General features: G+C 49.7%; 1 protein-coding gene across 2 annotated transcripts; it reads right to left on the bottom strand.

Annotated features, from left to right (window-relative positions):
- Nucleotides 1-5536: 5536 nt before the first annotated feature.
- Nucleotides 5537-20793, bottom strand: RBM5 (RNA binding motif protein 5). Of its 2 annotated transcripts, XM_061458429.1 has the most exons (25): nucleotides 20634-20793; nucleotides 20294-20499; nucleotides 20070-20182; nucleotides 19550-19705; nucleotides 17374-17443; nucleotides 16849-16922; nucleotides 14438-14521; nucleotides 13745-13805; nucleotides 13518-13583; nucleotides 13224-13384; nucleotides 12091-12188; nucleotides 11558-11645; nucleotides 11274-11351; nucleotides 11101-11173; nucleotides 10533-10618; nucleotides 10144-10222; nucleotides 9796-9887; nucleotides 9091-9255; nucleotides 8475-8621; nucleotides 8324-8395; nucleotides 7698-7877; nucleotides 7418-7492; nucleotides 6864-6961; nucleotides 6656-6785; nucleotides 5537-6217 (listed from the first exon to the last, which is right to left on the bottom strand). In XM_061458429.1, the coding sequence occupies exons 1-25, from the start codon at nucleotides 20648-20650 to the stop codon at nucleotides 6092-6094; spliced, it is 2595 nt and encodes an 864-aa protein (XP_061314413.1). In that variant the 5' UTR covers nucleotides 20651-20793; the 3' UTR covers nucleotides 5537-6091. The 2 variants fall into 2 exon arrangements, with proteins under 2 accessions (XP_061314413.1, XP_061314412.1); XM_061458428.1 differs by having other exon boundaries at nucleotides 20070-20499.
- Between the last annotated feature and the right edge of the window lie 451 nt (nucleotides 20794-21244).

Genomic DNA, 21244 nt, shown 5'->3' with positions numbered 1-21244 from the left:
GCAAACGGATTGCCCCCATCTGCTCCCTTTGCCTGGATTTTAGCTTGGTGACACGGCAGATCAGGTGTTTTCCAGCGATAGAGAATCCTCTAGAATTCATGTTTTCCAGTACCAGCTCACCCTCTTGCCATCCCCATGCAGCACCCACCTGCCTGCTCCCAACCGCTGCCTTTGTGGGTCCAGGGGACACACATGGAGGGACCCCAGGAGCAGCATCCGCTCTGCTGGAATGGCCAGGAGTGCTTCCCAAGCTGGGCCATCCCCCCCGCCCAGGTGAGCGGTACCCAGTTAATTAGAGGAAGGGATGAATAATTCCTTTTTATAATGCACCGTTGCATGGCAGATGCCGTCTGCCTCATCTCGGCGTGCGGGAGCCCGCGTTATTCTGCTCTCAGCAGAGTTATTTATACACTGGGACATTTTTCAAAGCGTTGCTTTGATGGTCTTCCACCGGCTCAGAAAAAAAAAAGTAGTCCACCCCAAAATAACCCGAGAGAAAGTCACAGCTCCTCATTACCAATATCTTCAACCAGGGGGCTCGGAGAACAAAAACCCATCACATTCTTCCCATCAAATCCGCCTTTTTCAAGTGCATTTCAAATGGGTTCAAACCACACCACAGCGGCTAGACGAGTGCTAATGATGCTGCAGGCACATCCTACCCTGATTTGGGCTGGGAGAGGGATGGAGCTGGGGGTGGTGGGCTTTAAGCAGCTTCCAAGAGCCCACGGATGCTTTGGGTGCCCAGGACAAGGTCAAGGACCGTGGTGGGGTATGCTGGGGGGAAATGCAGTGCCCCCTCTTGCCTGGCTTTTCCTGCTGCAGGAAGCAGTTTCTCTCCCAAAACCAGGATTTAGAGGAGGGGAACGAGCACCATATTATTTTATCCAAGGAACTGGGAGCACAAAATCCCCAGCCCCCAATTCCCCCTGCACCACAGACACCCCTCGGGCCTGGTTGTGTTAAAGGGGAAAAAAAAAGGAAAGGGGGAAAAGAGATGTTTGTAGGTGGTGACAAATCCCTGTGAAAGTGTTTCTGGCAGGAATCCCTCTCCCATTCAAGCTCCTTCCCAGCGCAGAGAGTGAGTGGCTCCCCTGGCTTCCCAGCCTGGTGAAGGGCCCGAGCTGCTCCACCTGCTCTGCCCACGGAGGCTGCAGGGCTGGGGCCAGTGGGTGTCTGCCGGAGCAGCACAGGGGCTCAGGCCTCCCTACATCATCCGGGCTGGATGTGCACCCACTGCCTCCACAGCACCTCCAAGCCCACCGTGCTCAGCAAGGGGCCTGAGTGCTTTGGTGGGGCTGGTTGGTGACCCCACTGTGGGGTGTGTTGAGCTGGACCAGGCAACCACCTGCACCCATCACTACCCAACAGGACCCCCAGCACTGCATGGCACCCCAGCAGCCCCCCATCCCTCTATCAATCATGCTCTGCATCTCAATCACACACACGGATTCCCCTCACCAGCCCTGTGGGAAGAAGACTATGGGGTACAGGGACTCCTCCCAGAGCAAGGCGTGCACTGCACCCTGGAAAAGAGGTAAACTGAGGCACCCTGGGACACATGCCAACCTTATTGGGTGTAAAACACCCTTGGTGGCTCAGCTTGCCCCTGGATCCCAGTGCCCTGCCTGCATCAAGCCCAGCACTGCCTTGCCCAACGGACCAGCACGCCTGTCAGGTGATGGACAACTTGCTGCTGGTGGCAGGGAAGACTCTCTGCCAAGGAAACCATTTATTTACCCTCCCAATTCTCCTGTTCCAGCATTTCTGCAAGGCTGGAGCACCTTCCCTAGGACAGCCCAGCACTGGAAGACGCCCAATTGCCCAGGACAGGGTGAGCTGCCTGCATGGCAGAGCCCCAGGGTCTGCACTCAGCCTGGCACCCAGCCAGCTGCCTGGCAGGGATAATGTGCCCATGTGGCCGAAGGCCCCAAGGATGCCAGCCCCCCCTCTGCTTTTGGTTTCTTCCAACAGCACCAGAACCCTCAGCTCCACCCCCAGGGCTGCAAATTGGGTCCACATTGCTGCAGATGGTGAGTCAATTAAAATCAGGGTGTTTTCCACCCCAGCAGGGGACCATGTGGTTCCCAATCCAGAAACAGGCTCTTGGTCAAAACAGCACCTGGGTGGAGTGGGTGAGGGATGAGGGACAGGCTTCCCCTTCCTCATCCACACTGGTCCCTCAGGGGTGGGTGGAGAGCGGCCAGGACGACACAGCCACCCACCCAGGGACACAGAGGCTCTGTGCCATGGGGCAGGAGAGGGCTTGGAATAGCTCAGTGCGGGATGCCATCACCCCTGGGGAAGGAGCTACCTTTGTGCACACTCCACATCATCTGCCCTTCTCCTGCTCCTAGCGCAGCCCCCCAGGAAAGAGGGGCTCCTGTGGGGCTGCAGTTAGTCTCTGCTATGCACCAGCAGGATGCTGCACTGTGGCCTGCCTGTCCTCCCTGCCACAGATCCACAGCTGAGGCCAGAGCAGGGTGGCTATGACATAGTCAGGTGAAATCGTTTATGCAGGGAAACTATCCCAGAGCAATTCCAAAGAATTTCAGACATATTTAGTGGCTCGGGGGAGGGCAGACCAACATGGTGGGGAAGTGAAAGGGAAGCAGCTGTATTAGCTCCTCAGCGGTGGAGTTGGAGAGAGGGGTAAGCACACACGTGTGTATGGGTGCGTAAGTGCACAGGTAGGCACATACACACTTGCATGCACAGAAATGCAGGCAGCTGCACAAGCACATACCAGTGCACACACACACATATGTGCCTGTGTCTCCCCCATCCCAGGCTCCCCACTACAGCAGCAAAACCCACCTCTCATTTCAGGCAACCCTGATATAAACCCCCCAGAGCTGTGCGTGCCTGGCTTTGGCCAGCACTCAGCACACACACGGGCCACAGCTCTATCCAGGACCCATCCTGCCAGCATGGCAGGGAGAGATCACAGGGGGGCAAACTCAATACACACCAAGCCCTGGCACCAAGCTGAGCTCCTTGGGTGCATGCTGCTTCATTGAGTGCTCCAGACCAGTGCCTGCACCCTGGAGTCTCTGGCAGCCCTGAGCAGCAGCACAGGGATATTTTCCTGCCTGCAGGCACTGTTTCAGCACCCTGCAAGCTGCCAAGCGAGGCAGGCCAGGGGCTGGCCACGCAGAGTGCTGGGCTCCACCGTGGGCTGGTAACTCCAGTGATTAGGGAATGCTCAGGAGAGAGGCTGTTCACGCGAACGACTTGGCCGGTTTCCTGGCCTTAATTAGTGCACAGGAGCTCGGATGCTTGGAGGGCCTCCTGGAAAGCCAGGGCATAGCAGCCTCCGGAGCCTGAATATTAATAACGCTGAAAAGCCAGTCAGAAAAACCCCAAACCTTAAAACTAGTCCCAAAGAGACCTTGAACCGCCTGGAGGAGCTGCAGCCTGGTTGGTGCTGAGGCCCTGGAGATCACCCTGCAGCTGGACCATGGCTTCAAGGAGCCGCAGGCTGCAGCCCTGCCCTCATCCCTGGTGGGACCTGCTTCAGCCCTATCTGGCATTTTGGATGGCCCAGCACCCTCCTGGGGCAACCTGCATCAGGATCAGGCCGTGAGGAGCAGCAGCTCCCTTGGCTGCTGAGCCCCAGCAGGATGGGGGCCCGACAGAGCTCCCTTCTGCTCCAAGAGGGTCCTGCCTTACCCCAGTGCGCTTGTGGGGGTGGCCCCATCCCACAGCTTCCCCACCTGCCAAGGACAGTCCCCACGGAGGCAGGAACACGGTGTCCCTCTGAAGGCAGTGGGTCACAACGCATTCAGTCACGAACAGCCGTGTTGCGCTGCCTAAATTGGAGGCACGGGTGCTGGCAGGCAGTGCCTCCACGTGCTGCTCCATGCCTGGGAGGGGGGGGCCTGCACCAATGCTGTGCCCCTTCCCCAGCAGCAGCACCTGCCCCAGGAAGGGGGCTTTGACCCATCCACCACGGGGGGGCTGTGACCCCAGGACCCCCATTAAAGACTTGCCCCAGGAGCGTGCCCTGCTCTGGGCATCCCTGTCCAGCAGTTATCCCCACAAGCAGACAGCGAGGGATGCTGTGCCCCCACAGCTCACTCCTGGTCTGCACCGCAGCCGTTCTGCTGGCACTGGGGCAGCATTTGCCACAGCAGAATGCTGGAAAACTGCAGGAGCCGGGAGGCCATGCTGTGCCCCCTCTTGCCTGAAGCATTGCCCCTCGCCAGGAGGATGCACTATGAAGGTGATCGATGGGCTGGGGAGAAGCTGAGCTGCACAAATGCACTTTATCGACCCACTGAGCCCACCTTCTGGGAACCAACGCCCAGAGCAGCAAAGCACTCTGCCACACTGCCAGCCGGGACACATGGGGAAGTGGGGAAGGCTGCTGCAGGGGGCCCCGCCACAGTGCACCAGGCCTGTCTCCCCTCACCATCATCCCGAAGGGGAGAAGCTGAGGCAGAAAGCTGACACTCAGATTGTTTCAACCCACCCAGTTTCCTCTGCGGAGCTGAAGAGAGGATGTTGCATCCCGGTAGCCAGCCCTGTCCCCGCTCTTACCCCCAGCCTGGCACAGCAACTTCTGGCTCCAGGGGCTCACGAGTCCTGGGCGCTGCACCTCTCCAGCCTGTCCCCACACGCGGGGCCGGCTCTGTGCAGGGTGACAGCCGGGCCGCGCCTGCCACCTGGTGGCACTGCCCGGCACACGGACAGCGACACGTCCCCACTCCCGTTCCCCAGCATCTATCACCCATGCTGCAGCAGCCGAGGCGAAGAGGGAGCGTCTCCCTGCCGCAGCTCACCCCGCACCAGACATCCCTCGACTACTAGGTAGGGGCTTGCCCGTGCCACAAAGCCCAGGGGTAGACCTGGCAGCTAGCAGAACTCGGGTCACTGCACCCTGGAAGGCAGCTCCCAGGAACCAGCCTCAACCCTCAGAAGGACCTTGCACAAGACAGGGTGGTGGAGCAGCTCTTGCTCCATTCTAAACCAGTGTGTGCACACCTGTAGTGTTACCTGGCACAAGAAAGACTGAGCAAGTCCCATAACAAAAGGTATCAGTAGAGGCAGAGACCAGGGCTGAGCCATTCCCTGCTCACCGTAGCTCTTGAGTAACACCTGAGACACCAGCACTGGCAGAGGAAAAACCCAAAGACAGCCCTTGAACAGAAGGAAACCTCAGAGAGCTGGGGGTTTGCACACACTCCCTACACCTGGCTCAGACCCCCCGTTGCAACCCCAGGTGTCACTGAGGCTGCCCCCTCTCCTCAGCCCACTACCCACCAGAGGACTGGCTGGAACACCTAGGGTCTCCTGAGCAGGTCCTGAAACCTACAAAAGACGTTTCTGCTAGTCCTCTCAGGCTCCCCTAGCTGTGGCAGGAATAGCTGCAAGATCTGGTCCTCCAGCATCCATGCTGGAGCTATGAGAAAGACACTGTGAACAAGGCATGGCACACTCAAGGATGAAAGGTGAGCAGAGCACCAGATGGAAGAGAAAACTCTGGGATGAAGCCTCATCAACGAAGAAGAACCACAGAAAGAACACGTAAGCTCTGGCAACTTAATTCTTCATTCACAGAGAAACAGAAATAATATAACGTTTGGATGTATTTCTTTTGGAAATGAGCCAAACTGGCAACTAGAATCAAAGTCTTCAAAAAGTCTATACAAAGATGTATCATACAAAATGTACAGCAAAGTTCTCCAAAAAAAAACACCAAAAAAACAAACCAAAAAAACAACCCAGACAGACAACACAACGAAAGGAGAGCAGACGGTGTGAAACCATAGCGAACAGGTCCTGCCCCTGCTCTGGGGGCAGAGCAGCATCTGGACAACACGCTCCAACACATAATACATTACGCTATGTACAGCTCCATACAAAGACCGGCATCCCCTTTGGTCTAACCAGGAGCTCTCCAGCATGAAGTCGAGGCAGTTCAAACAGTCTGCTCATGGAAGTATTACATGCCGAGAGGGGGAAAAAAGTCCAAGGGAATTAAATGGTGAACTCTAAACCATAACCAGAATACAGCCAGGCCACCAAGGCTACAGAGTTTAACAGTCAGTTCTGGCTAACAAGTGCGTGCTTTGCAGGCCACAGTGCATTACTCCATCTCCGTGAAGCGAGCGAACATGGCTTTCCGCACTGCATCTTTGTAGGAATCTGCAGTGGACACACCGTAGGAGCTGCCCTTGGCTCCCAAACCAGCTCCTCTCATTCGTACTTGGGCCTGCAAGGGAAAAGACACATGCTTCAGCTCTGCAAGAGGTCATACTGCCACACAGGACTCCACAGAATATTATCCGCCCCGTCAGCTTCTGGCGCTCTGCAGAGATGCCCAACAGGCACCAGAAGGCAAGACTGCATATACACCATCCCACACCACTCCAACAGCAACTAGAATGAAGCTGCTCAGAGCAAGCTCAAGCCTCAGTACAGACAAAGCCCAGGAAAGCCACTGGCTCAAAGGACGGCAGCCCACCCCAAGCAGCACTAGAGTACACAGCTCAGGTGCTGCACTGCTGCTACTGCACCTCAGGGTGGACTTCCGATGGAAGGAAGCATAGCCCTGTGGATGGCTGTTTCTTCCACACGAGAGCTTCAGCAGCAAGTGCTTCTGGATATGAAAGGCACCAAACCTCATAGGAAAGCACCCATCTCTACTTACCTCAATGGGTGCTGTGATGCCCTGACATTTTCTTCCCAAGCCTGAGCCTTCCCTCCAGCCCATGGCCTGCAGCATCTTGTTGCCTATATTACTGTTGTCAAGGCCATCTTTGGTGGGCTGCTCATAATTACTGCAGGAAGAAGAGATGAGTTAACCAAATGGTTCATGGTGCACTGAAGCAATGACCAAGGAGCTGTCGGCTACATACACTGTGCCAGCGTCATAGACCTTCTTGCGCTTCGGCTCAGGTGGCTCTGGGATGCCGTACTTCTCCCGCCTCTCAGCTGCTCTATCTCTGTACTTCATCTGCATGAGGTAATCAGATTCAGTACTGATTTAAAGACACTTTTGTTCATCTTTTGAGATATGCAAGTAGGCCAAGTGCCTGCTATTATAAAAAGCTGCCCACCACAGCCTGCTGAAACACAGCTTGATTACCACAGAAAGGAGAACCTAAAAGGCAAGTCCCTGGAACACATGGAGCCTGCACTGGGGTAGGAAAAGCCTGTCCCAACTGTGCATTGCCATGTGAAGGTTTCTAGTCCCAGCATGGCTGCCCTGGAGGTGGAAGGCTCCTTCCCTAATAAGTGGTACCTGTGGGATATGGGGCACTTCTTTCCAGAACAGCTCTGAACCTTGACCCAAGAAGGGGTTGCCTTACAAGGATTATCTCGAGCGACATGTGTCAGGATAAGGAGAGCTCAACGTATTATCTGTGCAGGTTTTCCATTAGCTACTCATCTGCTCAATCTTACCACTGACCTCTCTCTCACGCAGCTCCAAGGCTTCAAGCTCCTGCTCTGAAAGCTTTGATCTCCTGTAGATATCCATGTTTTGCTGCAACAAAAAGAGATTCACATTAACATGAAATGCATGACAACTCTTTTTATGTAAGCAGCTGACTTCTGGGAGAGAACAATCCATCTGCAGCCATTTCTGCCTTAAGAGGAACCATTTTCCAAGCTGCAATGTGCATCATGGCTTTGGTTTACATACCAATTTCTGGCAACCAAGTACCTTCCTGATAGCAGAGAGCAACTACCTTGTGCAAGTCAGACAACTGCTGATGCCGAATCAGAGCATCTTTGTTTGGGAACTGCCTTCTACACAGTAGACAGGCCATCTTCTTCCAGTCAGTCAGCTTCTCTTCTTCATTCTCCATTCTTTCCAGCAAGTCCTCATCATTATCACTGTCACCACTGTAGGCAGCCACAAGGCCACGCTGGAAAGGAAAGTGCAGTGTCAAGATGCATGCAACAGTGTCCCACAGTTTGGAGAGCCCAGAAAAGGAACACAAGAGATAGGTGTTGCACAGGATGGGGCAGCACTCTCTCATTACTAAGGATGAAATGCAACTCAAAAGAAATCACATACTACCATGGTGCAAGAGTTAGCTCCCACCAGCCAAACAGTAATTTAAGCACAGCCTTTCTAGAAGGCCCAAAACCTCAATTGAGCTCTTGAGGCTAGAAGACATTGCAGCTTTTATCAGCTTATCTCCATCACCCAATATAATGCATTTGCACTGGAACACTGTAACCTCTACCACCATCTTGTACACATGATGCTGTGGAAATTCAGGTTGGAAAGGTTGCATCTGCTTGACTTCCTGTAAAATGCTTTACCAGTAACCTCTGGGAACACCTCTGCCATGTAGCTCACACTCACCTTCAGTGGATTTTCATCATCCCCATTTTTCAATACCTCTGGCAAGATCTGCTGCCTCTCAGAAAGAGCTCCCTGAAGGAGACAAGAATGCCATGAGCACTGAGCTCTCTGCCACCCCACACCACCTGCATGCCTCTGCCAGCACCTTTACCTTTTTCTCAAAGAGGGCAAAGCCTGCATCTGCAGCAGCTGACTCTTTCCTCTCCTCCTCCCTGGTACTCAGTGGCTGGAAGCTGTTCTTGAAGTTTTCTTTCTGCTTGTTCAAACTTTTTGCCCAGCGCTCCATATCTTTAGCAATCTGAAATGCAGAGTGGTTTGCTCAAACAGCTCTCCTCACAGCTATCAATCTTCTATGACAGAGATTCAATCTTGCATACAGCTTCCAGAACAAGTCAACCCACTACCTTTTATTTTTACATCACAGGACACTGGATGTAATGCAGCTGCTTTCCCTGTATACAATGTTCAAAGATACCGCAGCTTGCTTGGTTTACTGCAGGAACCCTTCTTATCAATCTAATCCTCTAAGTGACGGCTCAGTTATACTCCCACTGCTCCTGGCATGATTCCATATGCATTCCTCCTATGCAGAGCTTATTTCTGCACTGAAGCCTTGCCAACTACTCCTCTCCTCAGCCTTCTACAATGCCTGCAAATTGCAGGCACACACCCCACCAAATAACCTAGCATTTCCTTTGTCATGGAGAAGGAGAACTATTATCCCACAGAAGACTTTAGCCCAGTTACAATCCTATCTTGTCTTTTACCTGTTGTGCTGTTTTACTTTTAGGCTTCTCTTTCTTCTCCTTTACTTCTTTGGTGGTGGCTGTGGTAGCTGTTTGTTGGTATGTGATACCTTCCGCAGCAGGCATGTAGGTCTCCTTTTCACCATCCCAGTAAAGGTACTGCTGGGTTAAGGCATTGTAGTAATACTGCCAGAGGAAAAGACAGTTAAACAGCTAAACACCTCATCCAAGCATCCAAGGGAGAACACAAGCAAGCTGTCTCATTCATGCTACCACACCAAATGGGAAGGTATTTTGGAGTTCAAACAAGTTCTGCAGACTCCATAAAGGAGAGAACAGGCATGAAGTGGCTGAGACCTCTGTCCCCGAACACAAGCATTCTGCCCAACAGCACTACAGAGAAGTTTTTGCCCCTCCCAAGAGACAAACCACCAGAGCCCAGAGTTGGGTGCACTCTGCTGGGCACTCTCCAATGGAATAGCTCAATTACAGTGTCTGTGACAACAGCTGATCCTGTATGAGCCAAACTAGGAAGAAAATTAAGGAAAGGAGAGAAAAAATAAAGACTGCGCCAGACAGAATTCAAGTCCCAGCTCCATGCACACTGGTGAGTTACCTGCTACGTGCAGCATTTTGTGCACCTCAAAAGTGAATTTCACTTGCATGATGAGAGACAGGAAACTAATGGACCTTCACAATTAAGACAGATGGGAAGAAACCGTTTACCTGGGAATTAGGATCATAGTAGAGCCCTGTTACAGGATCATAATAATATCCTGAAGATTCATCATATTGGTAGGTGGAAGTGTCAGGGACAGCTGTAAAAAAATTAAAGTGTGAGACATGGTTGTTCCAGTCGAATTCAGACAGTATCTGTCCACATTTCAAGTACAATTCTGAGATTACCAGCTGCTATGACAGCAGCCATGTCTGTAAAGGGCTCTTCACCACCCATGCAGATCACACTCTCCAGGGACAGCTCCACCACTGGAGCACTCAGCCAAAGCCAGGTTTCTCTCTTGCTACAGTGACAGATACCTGCACCCTTTTCCCAGGAGTAACTCCGCTGCTTACCGTACTTGGTTCCAGGGACTACTCCAGTCGGGGGAGCTGTTTGTGCCTGAGTGCTAGTGGTGGGTGGTGCCGATTGCGTCTGGAAAAAACAAAACCAGGAAATCTCAACTAGAAAAATCTATTACGGAGGCACAAGAAAACAAGGACAGTGAGCCAAGCCCAAGTCCACACCATGCATACAACAGCTACTGCCTCTTCACCAGCACTCACCTTTAAAGAACAAAACCCTCATAGAAACAAAATGACAAGTGACTTATGAGGACAAGCACTGTGACTAACCCATGAAGCTTTGCTGTACCACCCACTTTAAAGAGCAAAGGCCACAGCTAAGCCAGATATCCCACAGAACCATGGCGTGAAAAGCAAGGAGAAAATAGCACTGTAATTACTGGAGAGTCAGGTGAGTTTGTCTGTTGATTGTATAACTGAGGACTCTGGGACACAACTGCAGCTGTGGTGGTAGTGACCGGAGCTCCTGCCAACAGAGAACAACAATGGATAAGCCAACTAATTTGTAAAACCCTGTACTTCATTCTAGACCTAGAATTCCTTTGTTTACAGTTTCAGCTCCTAATTCCAGCTCCAGCAGCCAAACAAGGCAATTAAACATTCAAAAGGAGGCAGATACACAGCGGGTATTTTCTACCCAGACAAGGGTTTCCTTTTCAGGAGGAAATATTCTGCTCTAAAGTCAGTGATTCCTGGCTTCTGACAGCAGCCAGCACTGAAGATTTTTCTAGAGCTGCTTATACAGCTCTCTTGAGTTCAAGGTTTTTGTCACTAGTCTAAAACAGATCTGTAACAGTTCTCTAGTAACACATGCTCATTCAGACATCCTGGGAGCAAAATGAGCTAAGTCTCCCTTTACACAATAAAGTAACCTAAAGGCTAACATAAAATACCACTGTTGCAAAATTATCCTTACAAACAGCATCTCCCATACACTGGAAGTACTACCTGATATGGTAGCTGTGTCTGAGTCCAACGCTCCTCCTTGATTTTGGTAGTACTGCTGATAATCCTGGGAGTACTGCAGTGGGAAATGAGTGACAATGCAAGATGAGCAGATACCTGAATTAAAATACCCTATGGGTTGGTTGGTTGGTTAAAGCACAACTGCCACTACTAACCTGAGCATACTGTGTGTAGCCCTCCTGTCCAGACTGGACATAGCTGTAGTCAAGGGTGTTGCCTTCTCCAGTCTGTGGCTGAAATTTGAGCAGGTAGTTTTTTGTCAGAGACAGGAAAGTTACTGCATTTAAGTATTTTAACACTCCTTAGGATCCAGTCTGTCAGAGCAGATCTGTCAAAGCAGCTTTGGTCAGTTCAACCAAGTGGCCAGCAGTGAAATGATACGCCCTATGTTTTCATTTTCAGGAAAGCAAGACTGGAAGGAACAGCCTCCAAGTCCTACCTGTGTGGAGGACCACTGCGCTGCAGCTATGGCTGTGCTTGCCACTGAGAAGGCGCTGACTCTGTTGCCATCTGGGAGCAGCAGGTCTCTGTAAGCACAAAACCCACCCATCTGAGTAAATACTGCTTTTTCCTGAAGTGTCTCCCTGTGCAAGGAGGTGGAATCTGCCCTTACACATGGATTTCTTGGCAGTTAGAAAACATTCTGACTGTAATGAATGAGCCAAAGCATAGTCTGGCAAGTAAAGGGATTTAGGTTCATTATTGTACAGTCAGTAACAAGTCACAGGGTCTCCAAGGAAACAAGCGCGCTGTGTACACAAGCAGTTATGATCTTATCTTCAAGGACTGGAAACGGGTGGTAGGAAATGCTCCTTTCACTGTCCTCATGCGCAGTGAGAAGTGGAACACATGCAGCACAAGGCACTTACAGGAAGCAAAGCTTTGGAGTGACAGTAATCTCAAGAAAAGCCTGGGTGTACTCCAATATAAACACACCAAGGGATAAAAAAATAATCAACTATCACAACTCACTTTCTGGCACTCTTTGCAAAGTCAACACCAATCGTTTTGCCATCAATTTTTAATGGAGGCTGAAGGCTTTGTAAAATCTGCAGCAGTTGAGAAGCATCCTATAAAGAGAAATATTCATTACTATGAACAGCATGTTACTGAGGATTCACAGCTCCCGGATCTCAAGCCTTTTCACACACAGCTAAAGCTGTAAGAAGACCTCCGTCTCCTCATACTATACATATGCAGAAAAACTCAATGGGACTAATCACAGCCCATCTGCAGTGTGCATTTCACTGGGTTACAGAGTATTAAACACGTTCTGAGGTCTTAGCTTTATGATGCAGATATTTGCCCCGAATCACTCCAAAATGGAAGCCAGCAGAGACTGAGGTCAAGCACTTGTTTTTATCCAAAATGCTCCCCTCTGCCTGAAGCAGCTCCAGACATATCATGCAGCTGAAGAAGTTTAGTATATGGCATCACAGAATCATTTAGGTTGGAAAACACCTTTAAAATCAAGTCCAGCTGTAAACCCGATACTGCCAAGTCCACCACTAAACCGTGTCCCTCAGTGCCATATCCACCCATCTTTTAAATACGCCCAGGAACAGAGATTCTACTACCCTTTATGGACCCCATGCCAGTAGCTGACCTCCTTCAGTTAGGTTTTCCTTGTACCTCCTGCAATTTCCCATGTTTTGGCTTATGGCTGTTGCCTACTGTCCAATCCCTATGTACCCTCAAGTCTCTGCTGTCCCTATACCCTTCTACTGGATGCTGCAAAGCGACAAGATCCCTCTCCTTCCCCTCCCCCAGGTGGAAAAGGCCCTATCCCGTGCACCTTTTCCCACACCATACACCCCAGACCTTAAGTTCTGTGAATGAAACACGATCCCAGACCATTATTTCTGCGATCCAAGCACAAAACTAGCCTTCACTTCAGAACAGCACTCTGCTACAAAAATAGCTTTCCCATGTGCTCACAGCATCCTACCACCTTCTTTCCAAACTGTAGCTAATGATGAAAGACTCTGACACGCCCTCCGTGAACTGGGGTGGGGTCCTTCAGACAGCTGAAAAGCTCTACATGCTTTAGCTACACAAGTGCCTTAACAGGCCGTTTCTCCCCAGTGCATCAATGAGGCCCTCACCATGGCAGAAGACAGCTGCACAAACGCAAAGCCTCTATTTTGCTGGGTCTGCTTGTCTTTGATAAGACGAATATTATTGACTGCCAGAGATGCATATGGAGACAAGGCAGTCATGATGGATTCCACCACTGTGTGAGGAGCAATATTTCGGAGAATGATGGCTGAGGAGAGAAGAAAGTATGACATTAGCTGTGCACATAATGGCTTTCCAGAGTACCTCAGTGGGCAGTCTGAGGTACAGGAACGATTTTAGTACCCACACTCACATTATACATTAAGTCAAAGATAACTTACTATCACAGTAATAATCCACAGACTGAACGGATTCTGCTGTTCCAGGTGGTACCTCCTGTTCTGAATCTTTGGAAGAAGAAAATATGGCAGTTACAATATGGCTAATTCACTCAAACTCAGCATTTCACAAGCCAGCCTAGGACCTCCAGTGAACTTTGTTCTCCTTATGAACAACAGGAACTTTCCCACAGAAATCAAACCCAGCCAAAGAGATCAATGTAACATACCGAATTTGTCCGCTCCACAGCGGAAGCATTTTAGCCTCCTTCTGAAGTTGTAAAGGCAGCACTATGAGAAACAAGAGGAGCCCAGTAAGAACTCGTATCATTTGCAACAATGGTGGCATCTACTGTACAGTAACAAAACTAGACAGTCAAAGTAACATCACAAAGCTGAACCCACCAGGGTAACAGAGAACAGCACAAGCCACCCCTGTCCATACCACAGCTGCTTTTCAAACATCCCAGCTACCTCTTCCCTGGTCCTCCTGAATTAGTTAGGTATTTTAACTATGTGGTCTTCAATTTACAATCCCAGGCACAGAAACTACTTTAAGAAGCACAGCTGGAAAACAAGTCTTCTTTACAGGCAGGAGCTGTAAAGACTAACCAAAAAGCCTGGTCTCCACCTTACTGCATCAATTCCACTTGAGAAGGTCAAACAAGGAGCATGCAGCTGTATGTGACCATTCATCACCTAACAACTGCATGTTCTAGTGCAGCTCACCGCCCATCTCCATCTTCTGAGGCAACACCCATCCACTTTGCCATCAAAACTACAGATTTTTTTCAATCCTGTGTTTTACTATTCCTACAGTGTCATTCAGACCAGCAGCACGAGGAGGTCTGAATCATGGATCACTTTGTTCAAGCCACTGTACTGGTGAAGAGCACTGAAGCCAAGACAATCAGCCACTGTACCTTGTTGCAAAGCCAGTCCTCAAATTTCGGCCTAGGGTTGCTGTAGTGCATCGCAATCTGCTTCCCTTGAATCACCAGCTTTTTCTGCAAAAAAAGTGGTTTCAATTATTCCTGTCTCAAGGCACACATGTTCATTTTCCCATGGCAGAGCACCCTTCGGAGGAATCAGTGCTTCTGAATTAAATGGACAACATATGGGGAGGATGTGGAGGACAACCACCGCCACCTACACCCTGCCCATCCAATCCTGCAGAGGAGGACAAGGGCATCAAGAGAATGGGATGTGGAGCAAAGATAAACGGAATCAGGGAGTGTTGAAAAAGCTGCCAAACGCTAAACGTTGACATGGAACCAGAAAGTGTCTCGAAGGAGACAAAGTCCTAACATGCTGCAATCAGGATTAACACATTTTTAGAGGAGTCTCTTTGCCCCCACATTTCTATTCACTTCTGGCATAGCACTGAGCAACGTTTTAGACATGTCCTTAGGTGACTGCTTCACTTCTTCCCTTACTCCAAATACCCCAGACCTTTTAACAACCACGTCTGGATTACTTTTCCAAGCACTTTCTTCACAAGCATCCCTTTGAAAATACAGTAATTCCTCCCAAAGGGACCCTGCTTAAGACTTCTTGGAGGCTGGGGTACAAGTGCCATCAACTGAAATACACTCAGAGTGGTTTCTTTTGACTAATGCATCAGTTCAATTGGAAGCCTGCACGAGAGGTTTGTGTTCTTCATTCAGGCAAGAGCTCTCCAAAATGAGTAACTAGACTGCAAGTGAAGCTTCTCCAGTGGTAGGAAAAGTTCATAAACGCTTTCAGCATGTGCTCTCACTCTGACTTCAGAGGACTTAGGAATTTACATCTATTTAAGAGACCTTGATGCTCAGCCTCACACTCTGCCAAGCGTGGGTATGCAGAATGCCCTTTCAGAACATGGCCATCAACGTATTTTAGTCAAACAGCTGGAAGCATGTCTGAGGAAGCACATGTTAAAAGAGGCCAAACCCCACACCTTGTAAAACAAGTATTTTTATGGCAGGCTGGCTTATTGCAGAGGTACCACGAAAGTGTCAGGACCAGTGGTGTTTCTGCTAATAGGGTCTGACACAGATCTAGCATGTAGCATGAATAAGGCTCTCACATTCTGCACAACTAAATATGGCAAAGCCATTTCTCCTACCGGCAGAAGGGAGGGTTGGAGGGCCCAGCATTCACTGGATATGCACACATAGAAACAAAGCTGCTGGCATAGTTGCAAGACATCATCCTTTCATCTAACAGTCAGCAACCAGGCTGCTGGGGAGGTTCTACGTTTTCCCTACTACTAGGGTGGCTGGTTACTGGAGTGAATTTGAGTATGTTTCAATAAATAAAACATCAGTACAGCTTTGTATATATTAAAACTATCTTGTTTCTGAAAATACGTTCAGCAGTCACTTCTTGGTATCTTTTCACTGTATCCACCAAACCTACTGAGCAGCATGTCAGGAAAAGAGAATTAGAACACTGCACTCTGGCTGGGGAAACCAACCATGGTATGTATGGAACATGTGAAAGCCTATTCCAGCATAAAACACACAACCACCTGCACGTAAAGGCACTGGACTAACTGCCTGTGAATCCCGCTACAGTGCCATTTCTTTATATACAGTCCCCAAGACCAGCAGTGCACAATACCATTCCAAATGCTGCCCAGGGACCTTCACACTTAATAATCGGGTGTATAACAAATGGCTCAATACACTTGGCTCATTTTGAGAGTATTTTTAAGTTCTATTGTTAAAACAGACTATGAATATTCAAAAAGGAACAAAAGCAAGTGAAACTGTTCGCAGTGCAACAGTAAAGTCCCACTGGAAAAGAAACTAGAGGACTGTTACACATTTTGGCTCCTGATCAAGTCATACTCCAAAAAAGCCAGAATACACTGCGTTACATGGCAGAACTCACTCTCTACCCAATATACTTGGAATAAACATGTTTTTCCTCTAGAAGAGCCAGTTTTCCCTCTTTAACTGAGGGAACACACTACTACCACAAACTGACACTTCTTCAGCTTCATACTAATGTACTGCAGTTATCAGGTGCTTTTTCAGGCAACAGAGAAGGAAACACCACAAGAAAGTAAGTTAGGATTTTCTAAAGACTACTCTTTAAACCTTTATGAGCCAATTAAAACAGAGTAATCTAAAATAATGGCACCAAGAAGTGCTCAAAACAGCGAGATTTCTCTCATTTTACCTGCTCTTTTGTCCTACTGCTAACAAATTTTAATATATACAAAGCTTTTACTCTTTGAAATCACTGTTATGGAACAAACAGCTCCTTCCACATTTTTTTTTTTTTTGTAAAACTGTACAGACTTGTTCCATTTTCAGGAATATCTAGACTTGGTGAGTGAAGCAACCTGATTGGCTTCCATCCAGCTGGTAGCATCTTGAAAGTGATAAAACTCCACGAAGGCGAAACCACGGCTTACACCTAGAGACAGCATTCAGATATAGACGGGATACTTGTGTTAGTCAGTTCCTTTAAAACAGGTGAATCTCTCTCCAACTGCTTCATTACTTCATGACAAAGCAGCTTTACAAATGCGACGTCAACTGCTGGGATCTGCTCGTTATTTTGCCATGGCAAGGAACCAAGCTCCCTCAACTGGCTACATTTCACTCCATGTTTAAAAGGTAACCATGCAACAGACTACATACTAGTAAATGGGTTTATACTATGATTACTTACCAATACCTGTTAACAAAACCCCCTGTAGACAGACTTCTTTTAACATGTTGACCAGCTATCTAAAAGTCTTCCAAAAAGCCACATTCCTTAGCCATGGCAAACTTTTTTTTTTTTATGGCATGTGTTTGCAGTTTGGGTCTTTTGGGCTTGGGAAGAGGAAGGTGATGTCAAAAACTGGATTAAGAGCTCTCACCTGTCTTTCTTTTCATCAGCCTCACGTCTGCAGGCTGAGGACCTTCAAAGGATTCAATAATCTCGCGAATCTGCATGAGATTTTAATCAGTTACATTTTCACATCTTGGCAGACAGCTGGGAGAGTCACAGAAGCAACCTGACAGTACATGCAAGAAGTACATAAAAACATGACATTCCCACACACAAAAATAAAACCTTCACAGAGAACCTACCAGGAGACTGATGAGGCACCACAGCACCCATGGAGTCCTTTGCTACATTAAACTGTCATCTTCACTTAGGCCACACAGAATCATCCAGAATGTGAGTCTCCCCCATCTTGCATTCCAAGGTTATTTGTGCAAGATTTGGCAAATGTCCCACCCCAAAGTTTTTATAAAAAGCCAAGGGAGGTTGTGAATGCTCCATCCCTGGCAGTGTTCAAGACCAGGCTGGAAGAGGCCTTGGGTGATATGGCTTAGTGTGAGGTGTCCCTGCCCATGGCAGGGGGGCTGGAACTGGATGATCTTAAGGTCCTTTCCAACCCTAACTATTCTATAACTCTGTGATAAAGAACACTGCTAGCATCCCACTCCCTGCTTATCTAAACATCCCTAGCTCCTCACAAAGCAGAACAAGAATGCTACACTGAGAGGCGCCATGGTGTAACTATTGTTAAACCTCACACTACAGTTCTCATTCTCTTAACAGTTCCCTTGTTTTTCAGGAGATAAAGTGGATTTGCAAAGAATGTATCATCAAAGAAGCTAGAGACATCAGTTCTTCAGCTGTAAGAAAGATGCTTAAGCTGTGTCACAGGCTACATAAACTGCTGTAGGAAAAAGAAACACTAACAGATCTTTTAACGTCACAGCAGAAACCAAAAGCTTTTTCAGCAGCTCTTAAGAGAGTTCAAACTACATTACATACAACAGGGCTGCTCAGCAGACTCAAAACCGATCTAAAGCTGCCTGTTTAAGCTGGCTGGAACGGACATCTTCAGTGCGAGTAGCTTTTTTTTAATGAAAAAAGGTAGGAGAAGCTGAAAAATATGTACACAACTGGAAGTACCAAAGTAACAGTGACTTAAAAGAACACTTGTAGTTCCAAGATGCTAGCTCCTAGTTTAAAGATGAATCCATAATTGAACTTTGTCATAAATTACGCTACAGTTATTTGCACAACTACAGACCTACAATATTAATATCTCAGAAGCAAAAACTGTTCTGAAATGTTCTGTATAACATCTAACTGGGCTGCCTCATTGTACGCGGGAGTCAACACCTTACCATGAAAATACTGGGTGAGCACACAATGATTAAAAGGAACACTAAATAATGGGAGGGTGGTGAATAACCATGTGAGAGAGAAAAAAAAGAAATCAACTGCAGAAATAGCACAAAAGGATTCTGTGTCAGCCATCAACACAGAAAGATCTGAGAGACCAGAGGTGGAGTCTTGTCTATAAACTGCAACAGCTCAGCTTTTACAGGGCTCCCCCTTGCTCCTAGAGTAACAGCTGTGCGTTTCTATCTTGGAAATCAAAATAATACAGCAAGGGAGGAAAAAACAGTAATAAAAAAGAGAAAGCTCAAAGCTGGTCACCTTCAACATCTTTTTAAGTTAGGTAACCATCTACCAAGCTCATTTGCCTACTTGCTCTGTCAGCTCCATAGCAGCCATTTTATGACTCCACAGCTGTACCCACACAAACCTGCTTTGTGCAGAGCTGCATTCTGAGGAGCTCCGTGTCTGTGTGTAACCCCACCATGCAGAACTTCTGGCCTCAAAGACCTGGAAAAATTCACGTACCTCCTGTCTGACCCTTCCCTTCCCCTCCCCTGGGGGAAGAAGGTGGACAACTAGTAGGGGGGCAAGAAGAAAAAAACCTGCCTCTCCTCCAGTAAAAGCAGTAAAGGCAGGTAGTTTAAAATCCCCTCTTACGGAACGCATCCAAGCACGCATGAAAAAAGACTATTCAGACTGCTCCGTGCGAAAGAAGCTGGTTAACATTCATCTGACCTCTGTTACTTAACAGAGGCAGTTTAAACCCTGTTAGGATTCAAAATGGCAGGACCAGCACACTGGAGGGGGGCGCTATGATGCAGCTTTGCACAAAATGGCAGCAGCACTACCACAGCCCGACTGACGCAAAGCCGGTGCATGAACAGCAAAGCCCCCTTCTGCTTACTTACATCGTTCTCTGTAACCGTAATGGGGAGGCCACGTAACATGATAGTTTTGCTTTCTTTCTCATCGTTAATGTCGTTCCTGTAGTCGTGCTCTCCATAGTCGCCATCAGAATGGTATCCATCTTCCGATTTGTCACTGTTCCTGCGCTCCCGTTCCCTCTGAGAACCCAGCACCCAGAATTAACCACTGCCGATGTCTAGCGGCATGCGCCCGAAATGCAGTTAAGAACAAAGCATAACAAAACCAGCTCCCCATACGACCACCTTCCTCGGGTTTGGTCCTGACAGCCTCAGGCACACCACTGAGCTCAAACCCCTACCCCTGCCCTAACATCCCACCCTCCCCGCCGTGATACCAACCCAAGCACCGGGCTCCTCCAGCCCCAAGAGGCCTCTTACAGGGGTCCCGGGCTGGGCGCAGCCCACCAGCCACCGCCTGGCCCCCTCCCCACCTCGGGGTGGCCGTAGCTGCCCCACGGCGTCAGCGCCCAAGGCTCCGGCCCGGATAGCTCCCCCCACTCACTTCAGGGCTATCGTAATCGCGACTATCGTAGTCTCTATCATAGTCTCGGCTGTCACGACTGTCGTAGTCTCGACAATCCCGGCTGTCGTAGTCCCGGCAATCGTAGTCTCGGCTGTCGTAGTCCCGGCAATCGCGGCTGTCATAGTCACGGCAGTCCCGGCTGTCGCGACTATCGTAGTCCCTGCAGACCCTGCTGTCGCGACTGTCGTAGTCCCGGCTGTCGTAGTCTCGACTATCACGGCTATCATAATCTCGACTGTCGTAGTCACGGCTATCATAGTCGCGGTAGTCATCGTAGCGGTCACCGCGGCGCTCTCCACTGGACCTCTTGCAGTCAGAGTCCCTGCGCCGGCTCCGGGACTCTCGCTCATCACGGTCCTCCCTCTCCACGATAGAGCCGTAGCGGCCGCTCCGCTCCGTCCTGCTCACGCTGCGGGTCACACCGAGCCGAGCTCAGAAGGAGAACAGCCCGCAACGACCCCCACCACTGCCCATCCTGCGGGGCCGCCCGCCCCTTCGTCCCTCTCCATCCACTCCTCCCTCCGCCCTCCCGCCCGATCTCACCGCTTGTCCGAGCCCATGCCGCCGCCCGCGACCCGCAAGCACTGAGCGCAGCAACAAACGCCACCACGGCGCTCACAAAACACTGACGCAGGAGCTCGCTCCCTCGCCACAAAATGGCGCCGACGTGACTGCCCGTCTTCTACCCAGGAAACCCCGCGCCTGCCGCCTGGAACGTTCCAAGCGGTGCGCAGGCGCAGACGGCCGAGGGGCATGCTGGGAGCTGTAGTGCGGGACGGCGCCTCCCCCTCGGAGCAGCCGTGTCTGGGCCGGGACCTGTCCTTCTGCCACCGCCATGGGGCTCGTGGCACGGGGGGACCCAGCTCCACCGTCACTTAGTTCTTTACTCGGAGCCCCAGCCTGCACTGCCCCGGACAAGGCATCCACTGCCTCTGTGTGCAACTCAGTCCAGTGTCTCGCCACCCTCATCACACGATGTTTCATCCCTACGTGTAATTTAAACCCACCTTCTTTCGGTTTGAAACCACTGCTCCTGTCATTGCAGGCCCGGTAAAAGGTGTCCACATCTCACACGCCCTCTTTCGGTATTAAAATCCTCCAATAAGCTCTGCCTACAGCCTGCTCCACGCCAAACAACCCCACCGCTCACAGCC

This window comes from Pezoporus flaviventris, unplaced genomic scaffold (genome assembly GCF_033815535.1).
Source record: "Pezoporus flaviventris isolate CSIRO_AGI_PZ_B2104156 unplaced genomic scaffold, CSIRO_AGI_Pfla_v1 ptg000026l, whole genome shotgun sequence".
Taxonomy (NCBI): Eukaryota; Metazoa; Chordata; class Aves; order Psittaciformes; family Psittacidae; genus Pezoporus; species Pezoporus flaviventris.
This window is presented reverse-complemented; position numbering and strand designations above follow the sequence as displayed.

Bases quoted from the DNA above. Each gene is read 5' to 3' on its own strand.
- RBM5 (XM_061458428.1), bottom strand. The intron at 19,706-20,069 runs GTGAGTGGGGGG...CTGGGTTCTCAG, and splicing joins GCGATTACGATAGCCCTGAA to AGGGAACGGGAGCGCAGGAA. The intron at 6,786-6,863 runs GTATGTAGCCGA...TTCTTCCTGCAG, and splicing joins GTCTATGACGCTGGCACAGT to TAATTATGAGCAGCCCACCA.